A 14,866-nucleotide genomic window follows, 5' to 3' on the forward strand; every position below is an offset into this window, starting at 1 on the left:
TCAACATTTCTAAACATTACTAAGTAAAAAAACTAGAAACATGAATTTGCAAACCATGAGAAACAAGGAGAAGGAAGAGCTTGGAAGACTGTGTTGTGTGTCTGCATGCATGAACATTTTGCTCAGCTTATCAACATTACTGCTAAATTACATGTTGTTTTCCTGTGTTCTTCTTTACTGATAATCTCTAGTTCTGTGCTCTCAGTTGAGTCTCTAGAGACTCACTGTTTACATAAGTAGCAGATGACTGATGGTGTAATGTATTTGGGTTGATTCATTATATCTTGAATTATTAAAACACACTGCCTCTCTGAAGAGCTGAAATCTGAGCACAATTTGCTGCAAGTCAGAAATTTCTGTGAGTAAGAGGAGCCACAGAAACTGGTTCCAGCATAGCAAGGAATACAGGCAGCATCAGTGGGTAGATAACAGCAAAATCTAACCCTTTATTGGTTTTTTGTGTGCTACCTCCTACACAGAGATTTGACAGATACAGCTGGCTTACTGACTTGGTAGTCTTTTACTAATTGACTGCTGGCTTTGATAGGGGAGCCTCTAACCAGTTGAACTCTGAGCAGGCATGTAGGTAACTTGCCAATGAGAGTGTTTGGGGGAGGAGAAAATTCTTGGGTGCACGCCTCTCAGATCCCTGTAAGAAGTGAGGTGTGGTGTGTGTGTGCTGTCTCAAGGGAAGCTAGAGTGAGCTTGAGTGCTTTGCTTCCACGAGGGAGAGAGAGGCAGCTACTGAAAGTACAAGCTGGCAGGAATCATGACAGACCCAAGCAGCAGAAAGGATGCATTTAAAAAATGCCAAAGTGCTACATTCAGTATTGATGGCTATAACTTTGCAATCGGTAAGCCTGATTTAATTAGTCTTATTTCTTTTCTTTTTCCTTCTCTTCTCTTCTCTTCTCTTCTCTTCTCTTCTCTTCTCTTCTCTTCTCTTCTCTTCTCTTCTCTTTTTTTCTTTTCTTACCTGTCTTTCTTAGTAGTTCCAGTAAGTACAGCTAAAAGACAGCTGTTGTCAACTGCCATGTGTCAATAAGTGCCTCTAAAATGTACAGATGCCTGCAATTTTTGCCTGAATTAGTTTTGCATTCTGTCTTCTGTATTTCTTTTGCCCAAGAAACTTGCCTTTGATATGCAGCCACTCTACATTCTTTTCTTTTTGCTTGGGTTTTGGCCCAAGTTCACCAAGATGTTTGCAGTACTTTTGTTTTGGAACCTTACCTCAGGAAAGCCTGGGTAAGGATTGCAGGTTTCCAGCTTGCTAGCTGCATTTCCTTCCCATGAGCCCAGAATGTCGTCCTTGGGAGCCTTGGCTTTCTTTGCAATACTTTATTGTTTACTTAGCCAGTATTTCCTAATTCTGTAATCTTTTGTCATTTCTCACTTTGCATAAAGATATATACGTAAAAGTTCACAAACACGAGAAAAAAAATTGCTGAGGCAATGAGAAATATTGAGGAAAGATTAGGAATTTTAGGATGGATTGCTGTAGTTGTTTGGAGAGTGCTGTTTCATGTTTATGTTTGATGTCTTAGGGGAAAGTGAGGTTTCTCAAAGTGAAAGGGCTTTTTCCAATAGACTTGCTACACAAAATTTGAGGATTCTCTGAGCAGACTGCTTTGCTACAAATGCTTATCTTACTAGGGTGTGCATATATATATATGTACCCCTATACATATCCATATAGATCTTAGAAGCAAAGCAATCTTACATCCCATTTGAATTTTTAGATTAAATCCAAGTTAAAGTATATGGATAACTTACTCGTAATAATCAATAGAAATTCCTTTTGAATACTTTTAAGAAGACAGAGATTTCACTTCCTTGCCATTGTGAAATCAGGAAAGCTTTTCCTCTGTGATACTAACATAATTGGGCCAGTATTTCATCTAATAACGATGGATACAAGCTTTTTTTGGTGTGGATGGACATACCTGTTTAGCCCTTTGATTCATGAAGAATTTGTTTTTGCAATCATTAACATCATGCAAACATTAGGCTTGTTGAAAAAAACTGGAGATATATGTTTCATTAAAATATCTTTACATAGTTAAGATATCCCAACTATCTGTTAATGTTCATACAGCACTTTAAAGTGAAACTGCCAAGCCAATGCTACTTTTGAAATTTCTTTCTCTAATGGGAAGGTCCTCCACAGGTTGTTGCAATATGCTCACTTTTGCATCCCCCATCATAATCTCATCCACTCTCAGCATCATTATTAGTATTGGGTTTTTATCACTTTGTGTCAGTCTGGTGGATGAACATATTCTTTCTCTTCAGGTTTGGTTTTTTTGGTTGGTGGTTTGTTGCTTTTTGGTTTTGTTTTTGGGATTTTTGGGGGTTTTTTTGCTTGGTTTTTTTTTTTTTTTTTTTTTTGTTTTTTTTTCTCTTTAATTCAGGAACAAACCAACAGGATTGCTGGGTTGTTGCTCTGTTGTCTTTATTGCTACTCATGCTCGCAATACAACAGGACCAATTTTAGGGTCAAATGACTAAGGGTTTAGAACTGAAGGTCGTCTTGGGTAATCAAAAATGTTACAGTATTTAATATCTTTCTGAGCCCAAAAATTGTTACTGTCTCTGTGAGGTTACTGTCTCTTTAAGGTGGCGTATCTGGAGGTCTGGAGCAAGACTCATGGGGCAGGCAGGTGTGGTACACTTGCCCCAGGTTGGGGCACACAGGCAGAATTCCCTTTTTCACCTGTTGGTTTGCTTTCTCATCCCTTGCACACTTCTTGGCTTTAACCTTAAAGCTGAGGTAGTGTGGGCAGAGGCTTCCTTTTTGTGTTCTCATGTGTTGTGGCATTTTGCTTAAGGCAGAGGTTGTTTTGGGGGGAGGGGGAAGGAGTTCTGGGCTAGCTACCCAGAAAAAAAAACTGCATTTCTGCAATCCAAAACTGTTTCAGAGTGAATTTTGCAAACCTCTATTGGCAGTGCAAAGCTTGAGCTGGTACCTCACCGGGCCACCCCATGTTGATTCTGGGGGACTGTTTCTCTCCACTTCAACACACCAGTGGCTCAGAGGACAGCAGCACCAACACTGGTGGAATACAGTGGGTGGCAGAAGGAAGCAGTGAGGGGTGGAGCTGGCCCCACATGTGCTTGCAATTCCCATACGCCACTAGAACTGCTTTGTAAGCTCATACCTTCCCAGAAAGGTTTACTGCCATCCTTTCCCCTTTGTCTCCCAAACTGCGTGGTTGCCAGCAAATGCTGCCATCTTGGTCAGATGCCATTTCTGCTTTGTCTCCCTACATGTAGTTGCCTGTGATGGATGCCATCTTGAAAGGGGTACTTTGCCATTTTGGATTCTTCTTTGTTCTCAGGGAGTTTGTGAGATTTATCAATTTTGTATCTAGTGAATAATTACTGTTATTTTCTGCCTGTTGCAGTTTTGCTTGTTAGTAAACTGTTATTTTTTTCACTTATATCTACTCAAATATAGTTTCTCCTTATTGGTGGAAAGGGGTTGATTAAAACAGTGGGGGAGAAATCATGTTAGAGTGATCCCCTTTAAATTGTCTTAAAGCAAGACTCAAGTTTTTTCTGCTTCTTGGGACAGTTGTTGCATTGCAGCTTCTGTGCTACTTTTTTTCATGTGCATCTGTATTTGATGCACACAGTGTGTTGATTCTGTGACCTGTGTATTATATAACATTTATTCTTGTATCTGGGCAAATGTGAATTGTATTGAATCACATAACCGCAAAAACTTTGTAAACATCCTGTGTAGTATTACCATCACTGTGTGGTAGATTGACCTAAATGATTCAAGTATTCGTTAATCACTATACTGAAGAAAATAAATCTATCCAAGAAACCCCACAGTAACATTAGTGTGTTAGGGATGGGCTTAAATGTCTTTTTTTCCATCAGACGAGAATTCTATTTTTTGTGCCCTGATGATTTTTAAGACATTCTTGGGAAATGTTGAGCTGCTGCATCTGCTACTGTAGTATTAGCTGAGAGAGAAGGCTGATACCCTTGAGGAACAGAGAAATATTAGTTTGAGAGAAAGTAGCTTCCCTTTGGGTACAAAATGAATCATACTATTTGTCATGCAAGATTTGCAAATTGTTGTCCAACTCTGTTGCAGACAGAGTGGGAACAACACACTGGGAGTTTGGGTAGGTCCATGATGAAATACCTGTATTATTAGAAGGGAAGCATGGTAATAATTGTAACTTCCATCTTCACTATCATCATCTCTAACTGCATGGTTGAGAGCACTGGAAAAGGATGTTTGGTCATTCCATTGCTTCTTTTGGTGTATTTGGCAGTGTACAGTTTGCAATTGGTCTCAATGGTCTTAAATGTCTTTTCCAACCAAAATGACACTATGAAAACATTATGCATATTGATTCACATTTATACTGACTTCTAAGAAATCATGATCTTCATAGTGTTTTGAAAACTTGAGATTCACATCTATACTGACTGATATACTGATCATGAGACCTAATAAAAATTTAAATGAAAATTAGTGAAAGACCAGGCCCTAACATTGAATATGAAATTATGAAGGCAAAGAAGAAACCTGGTGCAAGAAGAGCTACTTCCTGAAGGCTTGTAGTTAAATACCCTTGTGTCTCTAGAGTTGGACAGCATCTGCTTACAGAGCAGAGCAAACTAGAGCAGGTTCTCAACTGTTCTAATTTTCACTTTAGCTGCTTACCAGATTGGTGTTGGGACACAACAGCTGTGGGAACTGCACACTTGCCAAGGACTTCACAGATCCCTGCAGAAGAGAGGGATGTGCCATAGCAGAAAGGCAAACCTTTGACAATACTATGTAGCTTTATTCTGTATAAAGAAACAAGGTAGTTGCAAATCCTTTTCCTCTAGACGCAACTGTTTTGACAGAGACTCTGAGGAGGATTGAAGTGCACTGGCCCAGTGAGGATTTTGAATATTCCACTTTTATGGAATTCTTGCACTGGTAGTTGATGGAAAGATTGGACCCACAGTGTGAGCCATTTAGTGGGACTATTCAAGAACTGGAATCATGCAACTTAATTTGATCTAGAAAGCTCAATCTGTTGCAGATGAAGGCTTCAAGATCTTTATTTGCCATTGTTTGTGTTACAAATTTCAGAGCATGTGGAGTTTTATATACACAAGATACTGTATTTGAGCTCTTGTTTGATTTTGGCTACTTTTTCCCCCAATAAAACATAACAGAGAGGAAATTAAGGCCTTTTTTCCCCCTGTGGATTGCCTTATCACTGCTGTGCAAATGAGAGACTATTAGCTTAGAATGCCAGTTAATTGTTACTTGCTGTTGTAATGACGTTCTAGAGGTTGGTCCACTGTCTTTAAACCTGGGATAATGATAAATATGAATAGGAAGATATTTTCCTCAAACTCAAATTTTCTACTTTTTATATCCAGAAGCATCTGGCAACACTGTCCTATCCATTGTATAAAACAAATTTTTAAAACTAGATTTATAGAATGAAGTGAAGTGGTGAGGAGTTCTACTGTAACTTAGGTGTTGTGGCAGAGGAAGGATGTGGCACTGAAGCACTTAGTCTAGCTCACAGCAGTTCTTTATAAGTCTTGTAAGTAATTTTCTTTATGAAAACACTCTATTACACTTCTTGCATGTAAAAGCTTTCCCTCCAGTTACTATAGAAGTGCTGAGTTTTGCTTTGTGGTGATTTTTGATCCAAACTCAAGGTGCAAATAGGGCAGAAGGTGGAGACACCTGGCTAGAGATGAGGACACCTATTCTCCTTATGCCAGATTCTAAACCAAGAGTTTCTCCCCCTATCCATCTTCCGTGAAGGAAGGAAAGAAATGCAGTCAGGCCTCTTTTACAGACAACAAATGATGTTACTCCCTACAAGGAGGGATCCACTTTTAACATGATGAGAAATAACATTGCTTCTGCTATTTTCCTCTCTGGTTTTTGGCCAACTATTCCTGCTCACAGTGCCTTCTGAATTGATACAAAAGTATTATTTTAAAGATTTAGATTTTCTAGAATCCCTATATTTCAAAAGAAATAAAGAGGTTTTAATTTTTCTGTGCCTTTTGAGCAGTTTTAGGCAGGAAAGAGGCAGGCCTGTTCCTGAGCAGGCAGGCTCTGACAGGGAGAACCTTCTCTCGAGACAGTTCCTTCTCCCATGTTGAAAACCAGATCTCCTCCTCCTCCCCCTCCCCTGCCCTGCCGCCCCACCTCCCAGTGTTCTTCCTCCTCCCCCCCTCCCCCACCCTCGCTGCTGCTCAAACTCTAGAAGCTTTCAAACTAATTGTCTTTGGGGATTTCTGTTTTTGCTGAAAATTTTCTCTTTCAAACCCTTGTGCTCTGCTAATTTGTCTATTGTTTTCACATAGTGTAAATACAAGTTCATTTTTCCTAGTTCTGTAGCTTTGCATAACTAAGAAAGCAAAAGGCTCCTGGACCTATAATTCACTTATTTGTGTAGTAGTGCAAGTCAAATCAAGGGGCAGAATCCTAACCAGCAGTAAATATTCATCACACCACTGCAGTCAGGAGAACTCCAATGGTTTAAATGACAAAAGGATCTGCCCTGGTCTTTTCCAGTTAAAGCTGCTGTATGTCGGAGAAGGAACTACCCTAAATACAAGGTAGGAAAATAATGCAGCTTTTCCATGGCTTGCTTGCAAGACTTCAGCAAGGTTATGCTGGTATCATTTTGCTCCCTATTTCTCCTTGCCAGGTGACAGAGCTTGTACCTAAAAAATCTGCTGAAACTCGATTCTAAATTTCTAACAGCTACAGGCTTGAAATTTTTAGGACTGAGAAATGGACCCTCATGATTACATCCAACAGCTCTGTGTTATGACTGTATGGAAATTTAGAGTTGTGGTGCAGGGAAGGATGCAGTAATTACTGAATAGAAGCACTTAATGAAGTCTCTACTGGCTTCCCAGCTGGTGAGTAGAATGGTTCACTGGAACAACATGAAACAGTCTCTTGGGTCATTATGTCACATCCTCTCTTGTTGTCATTGCAGCTGCAATCAGTCCTCTGAACATTTTTCTTATGTGCAAACATCATCTCTTTCCATTAAATGGCAGTGCATGGTTTTTCTCTTGCAGCTACTGCTGCATGATGATACATTTCATATCTGTCAATTTAGTACCTTTCCAATCACCTCACTCCTCCTTCTCACTGTTGTGCAGAGTGATGAAACCTGCCAAGTGTATTGGGAAAGGGGAGAGGGTACACAACTTGCTCAGTCAGTACCACTTAATTCTTTTTCAACTCCAAGGACTTAAAGTAGATTTATAGCCATTGGAGATAGGGATAAGGATTCTGGATTAATGTTGCATATTCTTTCTCTTTTAGTATTGATAGTCAGTCATTATTACGACTCAAAGCATTAAAAAATCAAATTTTATTTGTTTCTTCCCCACATACATGGGTAGCTGAGGTCCTTGCAGTTCTGCTATATGGCATGCTGATTGCTTTTTATGGACTAAATTTTTCACATTCTTTTTTTTTCTTTCCATTTTTGGGTCTTGCATTCTTGAAGTGTGGTAATAGATCTGGTCCCCAGATTATGTTCTAGTGTTTTCCTCTTTATATTTTTCTCTCTTTTATTTTGTACTTTGCAAATGCCAGCATGATTTAGTTTAAATGGACTCAACTGAAAACTAAACTTTTCTTGCTCTGGTCTCCACACACAGCTAATCACATACAGAGAATTTCTAGGGAATTTTTTTATTGCTCAAGTGGAGCAAGTCATTTAACACTTTTGGAAACAGACTTGAAGTAGAGATTATAAATATGTTAACTTTCTCTGAAACTACTTACAGTAATTTTTGCTGTTTAGAATATTGAGTTTCAATTCTATTCTTTTTTAAAAATAGATCTTTAGATGAAGACAAATAATTTACACATATGAGGCAGACAGCCTTAAGAAAACCTAAAAGGAGATTTTAATTCAAGACATGATTCTGTTGTTAGACTTGCACATTAAACCTTACTGAAGTAACAGGATTTTCCAAACAAGTGGTCTTCAGTTAGTTACAGGATGAGAAGCTCTGTTGCATAGTGATAAAATGTGCTCCATGATTAAATGAGAGTAATTGCTATTCTTAAATGTCAAGTTGTTGTAATTGTAACCCTCTAGGAAGTGTGCAAAGAATGGAAAGCCAAGGAGAAAAAAGACTCTCTGAAAGTCATAGGTGCTATAATATGTAGGTGCCAATATATATGTGCTCCAAGTGCAAAGTGTGTTTTCCTCTCCTAATAAAACTGACATTTTGCAGAATAGGATGCTTATGCTTGAAGTGATATGAGTAGCAGAATACTAAGCTCATTTAGTTGATACTGATTTACTTCTCCCCTCCCAAATCTGTAATTATTACCAAATAAGTATACTGGTAATAATCGCTATTTGCTATGAAATGTACTCTGGAAAAGGCATCTTCAGAATGTACAGACTTTATTTTGTGACACTGTACCACATTATATTAGCCTAGAGGAGGGACATGGTCTTTCCCCCCAACTGCTGGCCGTTGATTTAAAAACAATTCATGATTTTTCCACCTTGAACATCACCATAAATTCAGAATTACAGATTTTTCAGGCCACATTATGTTCTGACTCTTATGCAGCCCCAGTAAGTCAAAATATTATTTGGTCTCAAGTGGGTATTATTTTTTTTAAACTATTATATAAGCAAATTTAAGAAATCTCTGTCAAATCTGAGGGGGAAAAAATATCCAAACATTTTCTTCCTTTGCCAAAATCTGGAATTTTAAACTACAAAGTGAGTATATTCAGTTCAGTATGGATATACTTCTTCCTGTGCAGAGAGCTATTTCTGCTAAGACCTTTTAAGGGGGCATGGATTTAACCTCTCTGTGTTGCATCTGCAGTAGCACTAGTATTGAGGTTGAAGGCCTTATATCATTGTCACAGAGATCCTTGAAGGTACATATACCTTCTGCTATGCACCTGTAGGCTGGCAGATAGCTCCTTCTCCACCAAGAGGCCAAAACTGGTTTGTCCTGATATTTCTTCTGTTGTACTGACTCAGCATTCACTGTGGCCTGCTTGCCTTTGAAGCTGCTGAAATAACACTGTCTCTAGAAAGACTTAAAGGATTTTTCCATCCAGAATTAGTGATGTGCCTTAAAAACAAGGTGTCTGTTGGGAGATGTGGGGGAGATGTAGCATGTATTACTGCCTGGTTCTCCATGGTATCTGCAATAAATTATCCTATGGTGTAACTAGAAAATTGACTGCTTTTCACAGGTATTTAATTTAGTGGTTCCAGAGGAACTAAACAAACAAAAGTATTTTTCATTGGTTAATGTTTCGATTTAAAGAGCCATATGTAAATTAACTAAGACTGATACTGTGTTTTAGCCAGTGTCAGTGTCTTTGCTCAGGGCCTTTATCAAGGACCTTGCAAGCACAGTGCAATAAATTATTGGACTCAAGCCTTGGGTCTTTTCTTCTTTTATCACAGATGGCAGCAAATGGATGTGAAGCCTGGTGACTTTTAAAGATATAAATTTTAAATTTATGTAGTATTAAGACAAAACTGTCTCCTTTTAAGTGGGAAGGCAGCTTTGGGGAAAGAGTGTTAGATTATGTTCATGACTACTTTTATGGGTGTTGGTAGTTTATGTGAAGTAATATTGGTAACTCTGGCAAGATACTTCCAGTGGCATTTTTCATGTCTGAAGTGCTTAACGGTTTGGCTTCAATGTAGAGATTTAAAAGAAGGAGTTTAAAAAGAGTATTGATTTTAAAATGCAGAGCATATTTGTGTGACTAAATGCTTTAGCATCACAACTGGACACCAGTTGCTAGAAAGGTGTCTCTGAGAAGAGCTGTCTGCTGGTACTCACCAGCAGATAGCCAGTGGCAGTGAACTGTGAAGCAGCACTTGGTTTCTATATAAACCAGAAGTTTCTATATACACTTTAGTCATCAATCTTAAATTCAATTGCTTGAAACAATTATATCAGAAGGCATCATGTCACCAGCCCACCTCTGTTACAAGCTTTAGAAAGCACACAACCTGCAAAGAAAAAGGACCAGTGGTCATAGTCCTAACATCTGCACCAGCAGCTTATGAAGTGGTGTAGTGTTACTGTATGGTATGGCTGACTTGCTGTATTGAATATTAATGAAAGGTTTATTTACCAGGATTATCTTTTGTAGTTTTTTGCACATATTGTTCTTTGTGAGAAACCCTTCCTATTTGTTCCACCTGGAAGGTGAGCCAAAGCAGCATTAAGTTTTGTTAAATCAGATTTGATTTCATGAGTTGAAGGTGGCAAATCCTGCCCTGTACTTCCTCTCTGAAGTACAGGCAAAAATGCAGTCTGTTTGTATCCTGATTTTAAGGTCGTGCTGTACTCCAGGGCAGGATTTATTACTCAGATATTTTGACTCCTGAATGGAATCCTAAAAAACTCTTAAAGTCCATTATATCTGATCCCATGCTGCTTCAAAAGTACATAAAGAGTCCATGCACCAAAGTGTTTATATGGAAATCCTCAGCAACATCCATAGAGTGACAGTGAATGAAGGGAGCCAGAAACTTAGTGCATTTCCATTAAGTGAACAAGTTTTGCAATATTTCTAGATCCACAAAGCTGTTCACATTCAACCTCCTGTTCCTGAGACAGTGCACAGAAGAGTGAGAAGGGAGAATTCTCTGATGATTAAAAGTTAGTTGCTGAACAGTTAAGGGGAGGAATTATGATGACATCTCTTCAAAAAAGAAGTTGTAATGCTCCTTTTCTACTGCCCATGCAAACCTACTGGTCTTGGTAGATGAAAAAGCAGTAAACTTCAGGGCATTTTCAGTCAGAGCTACTACTAATATACTTGAGCTGTGAATCCACTCTGCTGTGTGGCATGTGCAATAATCAGCTATACAGGATTCCTGTGATTAAAGGACATAGCAGGTCTGCCACTTCTTGTCTTTCTGTCAGTATGCAGATGAAGTCCTGATGTTATTGGCAAAGAAAGGACTTTCTTAGGCCTCATTTTAAATATGCATGTGTGTATTTTTTCAACTTTATGAAAACAGAAAGGTAAAGCAACTATGCAGCAATTGTACAAAAATTTAGGAGAATTACAAATGATCAAGGATTAAAGTCAGAGAAGACCTGGGATTTAAATAAGATCCAAACAGAGGAGTAGTAAAGGCATCATTCACACTTAATTGCCTACCTTGTTTAACTCTTCTGTCCTGTTGGCTTTTTGAATTTCAGGGGGAAACATTAGAAGTGATATGTAGGAAAAGAGGAATGGGGAAAATTACATGTTCAGGAATAGATATAGGTGTCCTCCAAGGGAAACACAGAACAAGGTGTGGGCTTCCTGGCACATGCTTCCTCAAGTATTATCTAGGTGTGCTCTGGATCACCTCTGGGCTTGGATGATGCCTGGGGCCCCTTCCTATCCAGGAAGGGAGGAAGAGCAGGCACCAAAGGAACTTCCTGAGAAGTCCCATTCACAGCCATAGGGCTAAATCTGGATCCCCTGGGATTGTAGAATGAAACAGAAGGGCAAAGGAAATGGTGTATAATTAATCCCTATTGAAAACAATGGGATTGTTGCCTTGTAAACACAACTACTGCATAAACAAAACTCCCAGAGACTGCATGTTTTGAAGTTCCTTTAAAGTGAACTGTCCTTGGAGCTGAGACAGAGCCCACAGCATGCTACTGTTTTGCAGAGCCTATTCATGTGTAGGAAGATATCTGATGAAAACCCGAGTGGCAAAGTGATGATCCCAGGGGTGCATACAGATTAAAAATTAAAATAGGATGCTGGAAAAAAAATTATGTAAATCATATGCAAATTACACATATATGAAAATAGTGAGTTCATCTCTTGAGAAAGAAAACTCAGAAATGCCTATTGCCTTTCCCAGTCATCTCTTTGTCTGATACAAACAACAGAAATCAGAGGCAGTGGATCTTCTTTTCTTTTTTGCTTTTGGAATAGACCCAGTGAGAGAAAACGTAGACATAGCTTGGTGCTTGAAATGTGGGTTTGACATATAGTTAACCATGTCAGCCATGCTTCCCAATACCTGAAAGTCTTTTATGTGTGTTCTGAGCTCACATTTTTACAGGAAAAATAGCAATAGTTAATAGGAATAGTAGCTCAGCATTTATACAATTTGTTCATTGTAGCACAGAAGTATATCCAACTAATGGAAAAAAAAATTGGTCAGATTAGCCATGTTTCTTTTTTTAGTAAATCAACTAGCCTGAAACGTTTGTCTTTATGTACTGTTATGGAAATTGGTCCAGTCCAGGCTGTTGAGTATTGCAGTCTTTGCGTAGGGGGAGGATGAAAGATGATGTGTGTCCTAAAAGTATGTCCTATTCTTCTAATGTACCTAGAGGAGACAATATAGAGGAAGATCACAAGAGCTGACAGTTTTTTTTTAGAAACTGAACTCTCAAGGAGGTCTGTCTGCTCCGTGCATCTTGTAGCTGTGGGAAAAGGTGAAAGCATACAGAATCACAGAGTGGTTAAGAGTGGAAAAGACTTCTGGTGGCCATCCTGTTCAATACACCTGCTCAGGCATACCCACCTATACCAGAATTGCTTAGCAGCATGTCCAGATGGCTTTTTAATATCTTCAAGGAGGAGAGACTCCAAAAGCTTCTGAGCAACTTGTGCCAGTACTTGGACAAACTCACAGTAAGAAAAAAAGAGGTGTTTCTTTATGTTCAGAGGGAACCCCCTGTTCTTCCGTGTGTGCATATTGCCTTTGGTCTTGTCATTGGGCACCACTGTAAAGAGCCTGTCTCTGTCCTTACTGCACCCTGGTCCTACAGGTCTGGCTACACACTTATGAGATCCCCCTAAGCTTTCACTTCTCCAGGTTGAAGAGTCTCAGGTCTTTGACTTTGCTTATCCATGAGGTACTTTAATCATCTCTGTTGGCTTTTGGTGGATTCTGTGTCTATCTGTCTCCATCTCTTGCTCAGGGAAGTGGAGACCTAGACCCAGCACTCCAAATGTGACCTGATTAGTGCTGCATAGTAGGAAGCATCACCTCCATTGACCTGCTGGCAACACTTAATGAAGCCCAGGACACTGTTAACTGCCTTTGATGCTAAGGCAAGTTACTGGCTCATGTTCAAGCCCCGATAGCCATCTTACCCATCAGTGAAGCCAGGCTTTGCCTCTGACACTACTGTGGTATCTCCTCTCCTTTATGAACCTCTGTGCTAGGGAAGAGAGAAATTGTGGCACTGCACAGTGTATTAGTTCCCTTCAGGTGTCCCAGCTGGAAAATGTATTTTCAGGCTGTACTCCTGTAGCTCCTCTCCAGCCTTGAAATGCCTCCTCCTATGGCATTGGGTTATGCAGTTGAAATAGAGCTGCTGGATGGAAGGTATGCACATCTGTGCTGTAACTGATGTTGGGGGAATCAATCTAATACTGCATGATCTCCTGCGTTCTGTTTTGTGGCATATATTGGGCAGAATCAGGGCAGTTGAAAACAATCCAGGGCAATCAGGAGTTAAAGGAAAATGCAGAGTACTGTGGTTAGGTTTTTTATTCTTTGAATGTTTCTGTCACTGCAAACATAGCCTAAGATACCTTTACTATGGATACAAAGGCTCTATCTCTCCTAGTTCTTCAGGAACAACTTGTTTACACCTGGTTGCACTAAGATCATAAAGACGCATGCTGTTGTTGATAGTTATCAGAACCTTTCTGTCTTCATAGTAGATGACATTTACAAAAGCTCCTAATCAAGTGGCAGCTGGGGCTCTGCTGTCAGGTGTGAATACAAGCACTTAGGTCTCTGTGATACTTAAAAGTAAAACTTGTCCTCCCAAAGCATCACTTAGTATCTTAGTACTGACAGAGAGTAATGCATCTATGAGTCTTGTATTTCCAGGTAACAGAAGTGCTTCTTTGGCTCAGTGAGGGTGCAGTTGTATCACTGTCAATTTAAGTATCTATCAATAAAGTGCTCTGGAGTTACTGCATTTTCCCCATGCTAGAGAATAATTTGATTTGATGTTGCATTAGAGCTGGCAGGTGCTTGAAGTTAAGAAGGTTTGTTGCTCTCTGATGGTTACTGGATCCTTTATTTTGAAAGCCAATTCCTTTGATGAACAGGAAACCCCAAACATCACATATCAGAGGCTGAACTTCTAGTCTAGCATTCCTTTAGCTGTGCACAGCTCAGTGAGTTTCTTTCTTCTCCTTCTCTTTCTTCTTCCGTCTTCTTCTTCTTCCGTCTTCTTCTTCTTCCGTCTTCTTCTTCTTCCGTCTTCTTCTTCTTCCGTCTTTCTTTCTTAAGGATCACTCTATTTTATCCCTGCAGCACACATTGTTTAATGGTTTTTGTGCACATGCAGCAAGGGGAAAAATGTGCCTTTGAGAAATTAGCTGCTATTACAAAATTCAGATCCAAAGAGTCACAGCCACAAGAGCTTATCAATGAATAAAAAAAAAGTTTCCATGGTAACTTTCTAATGAATCTGCTTGAGAATCTTTCCAAGAAGAACTTTTTCCCATCAGATCAGACATTTGTGAGGTTGAGCTTCTATGCTGTAGCTATAACTGCTACATGGTATTGCTGGTAGTTTCTACATAGCCCAACTATTTTCAAGGAGAGAATCTCAAGCATGACATGTACAAGCAGCATACATAACCAGGTCAGGGCAGGATTTCACTTAATTTAAGGCATCATCAGCTGAGGTAATTATGTTGGCTTCCTTTAGAATCAATGAAGAGAAATAGATTCTTTTAAGGTGTTGTTCATTTGACTTGTTTTAGACATCAATCCGGAGAAATATCTGTATCTGCCCCTCTCACTCCCCATACACTTTTGTAATCTAGAAGTCTAGAAAATATGCTTTTAGCAAAAAA

General features: G+C 39.3%; 1 protein-coding gene across 1 annotated transcript in view; it reads left to right on the top strand.

Annotated features, from left to right (window-relative positions):
• Window positions 1-769: 769 nt before the first annotated feature.
• PDE1C (phosphodiesterase 1C) overlaps window positions 770-14,866 on the top strand; it is a 289,933-nt gene continuing 275,836 nt past the window's right edge. The window contains exons 1-2 of the mRNA XM_036406364.1: window positions 770-854; window positions 9,685-9,693. Coding sequence (XP_036262257.1) covers window positions 770-854; window positions 9,685-9,693 — 94 coding nt within the window. The remainder of the gene's footprint in view (window positions 855-9,684; window positions 9,694-14,866) is intronic.

This window comes from Molothrus ater, chromosome 1 (assembly GCF_012460135.2).
Source record: "Molothrus ater isolate BHLD 08-10-18 breed brown headed cowbird chromosome 1, BPBGC_Mater_1.1, whole genome shotgun sequence".
In the NCBI taxonomy this organism is placed as follows: Eukaryota; Metazoa; Chordata; class Aves; order Passeriformes; family Icteridae; genus Molothrus; species Molothrus ater.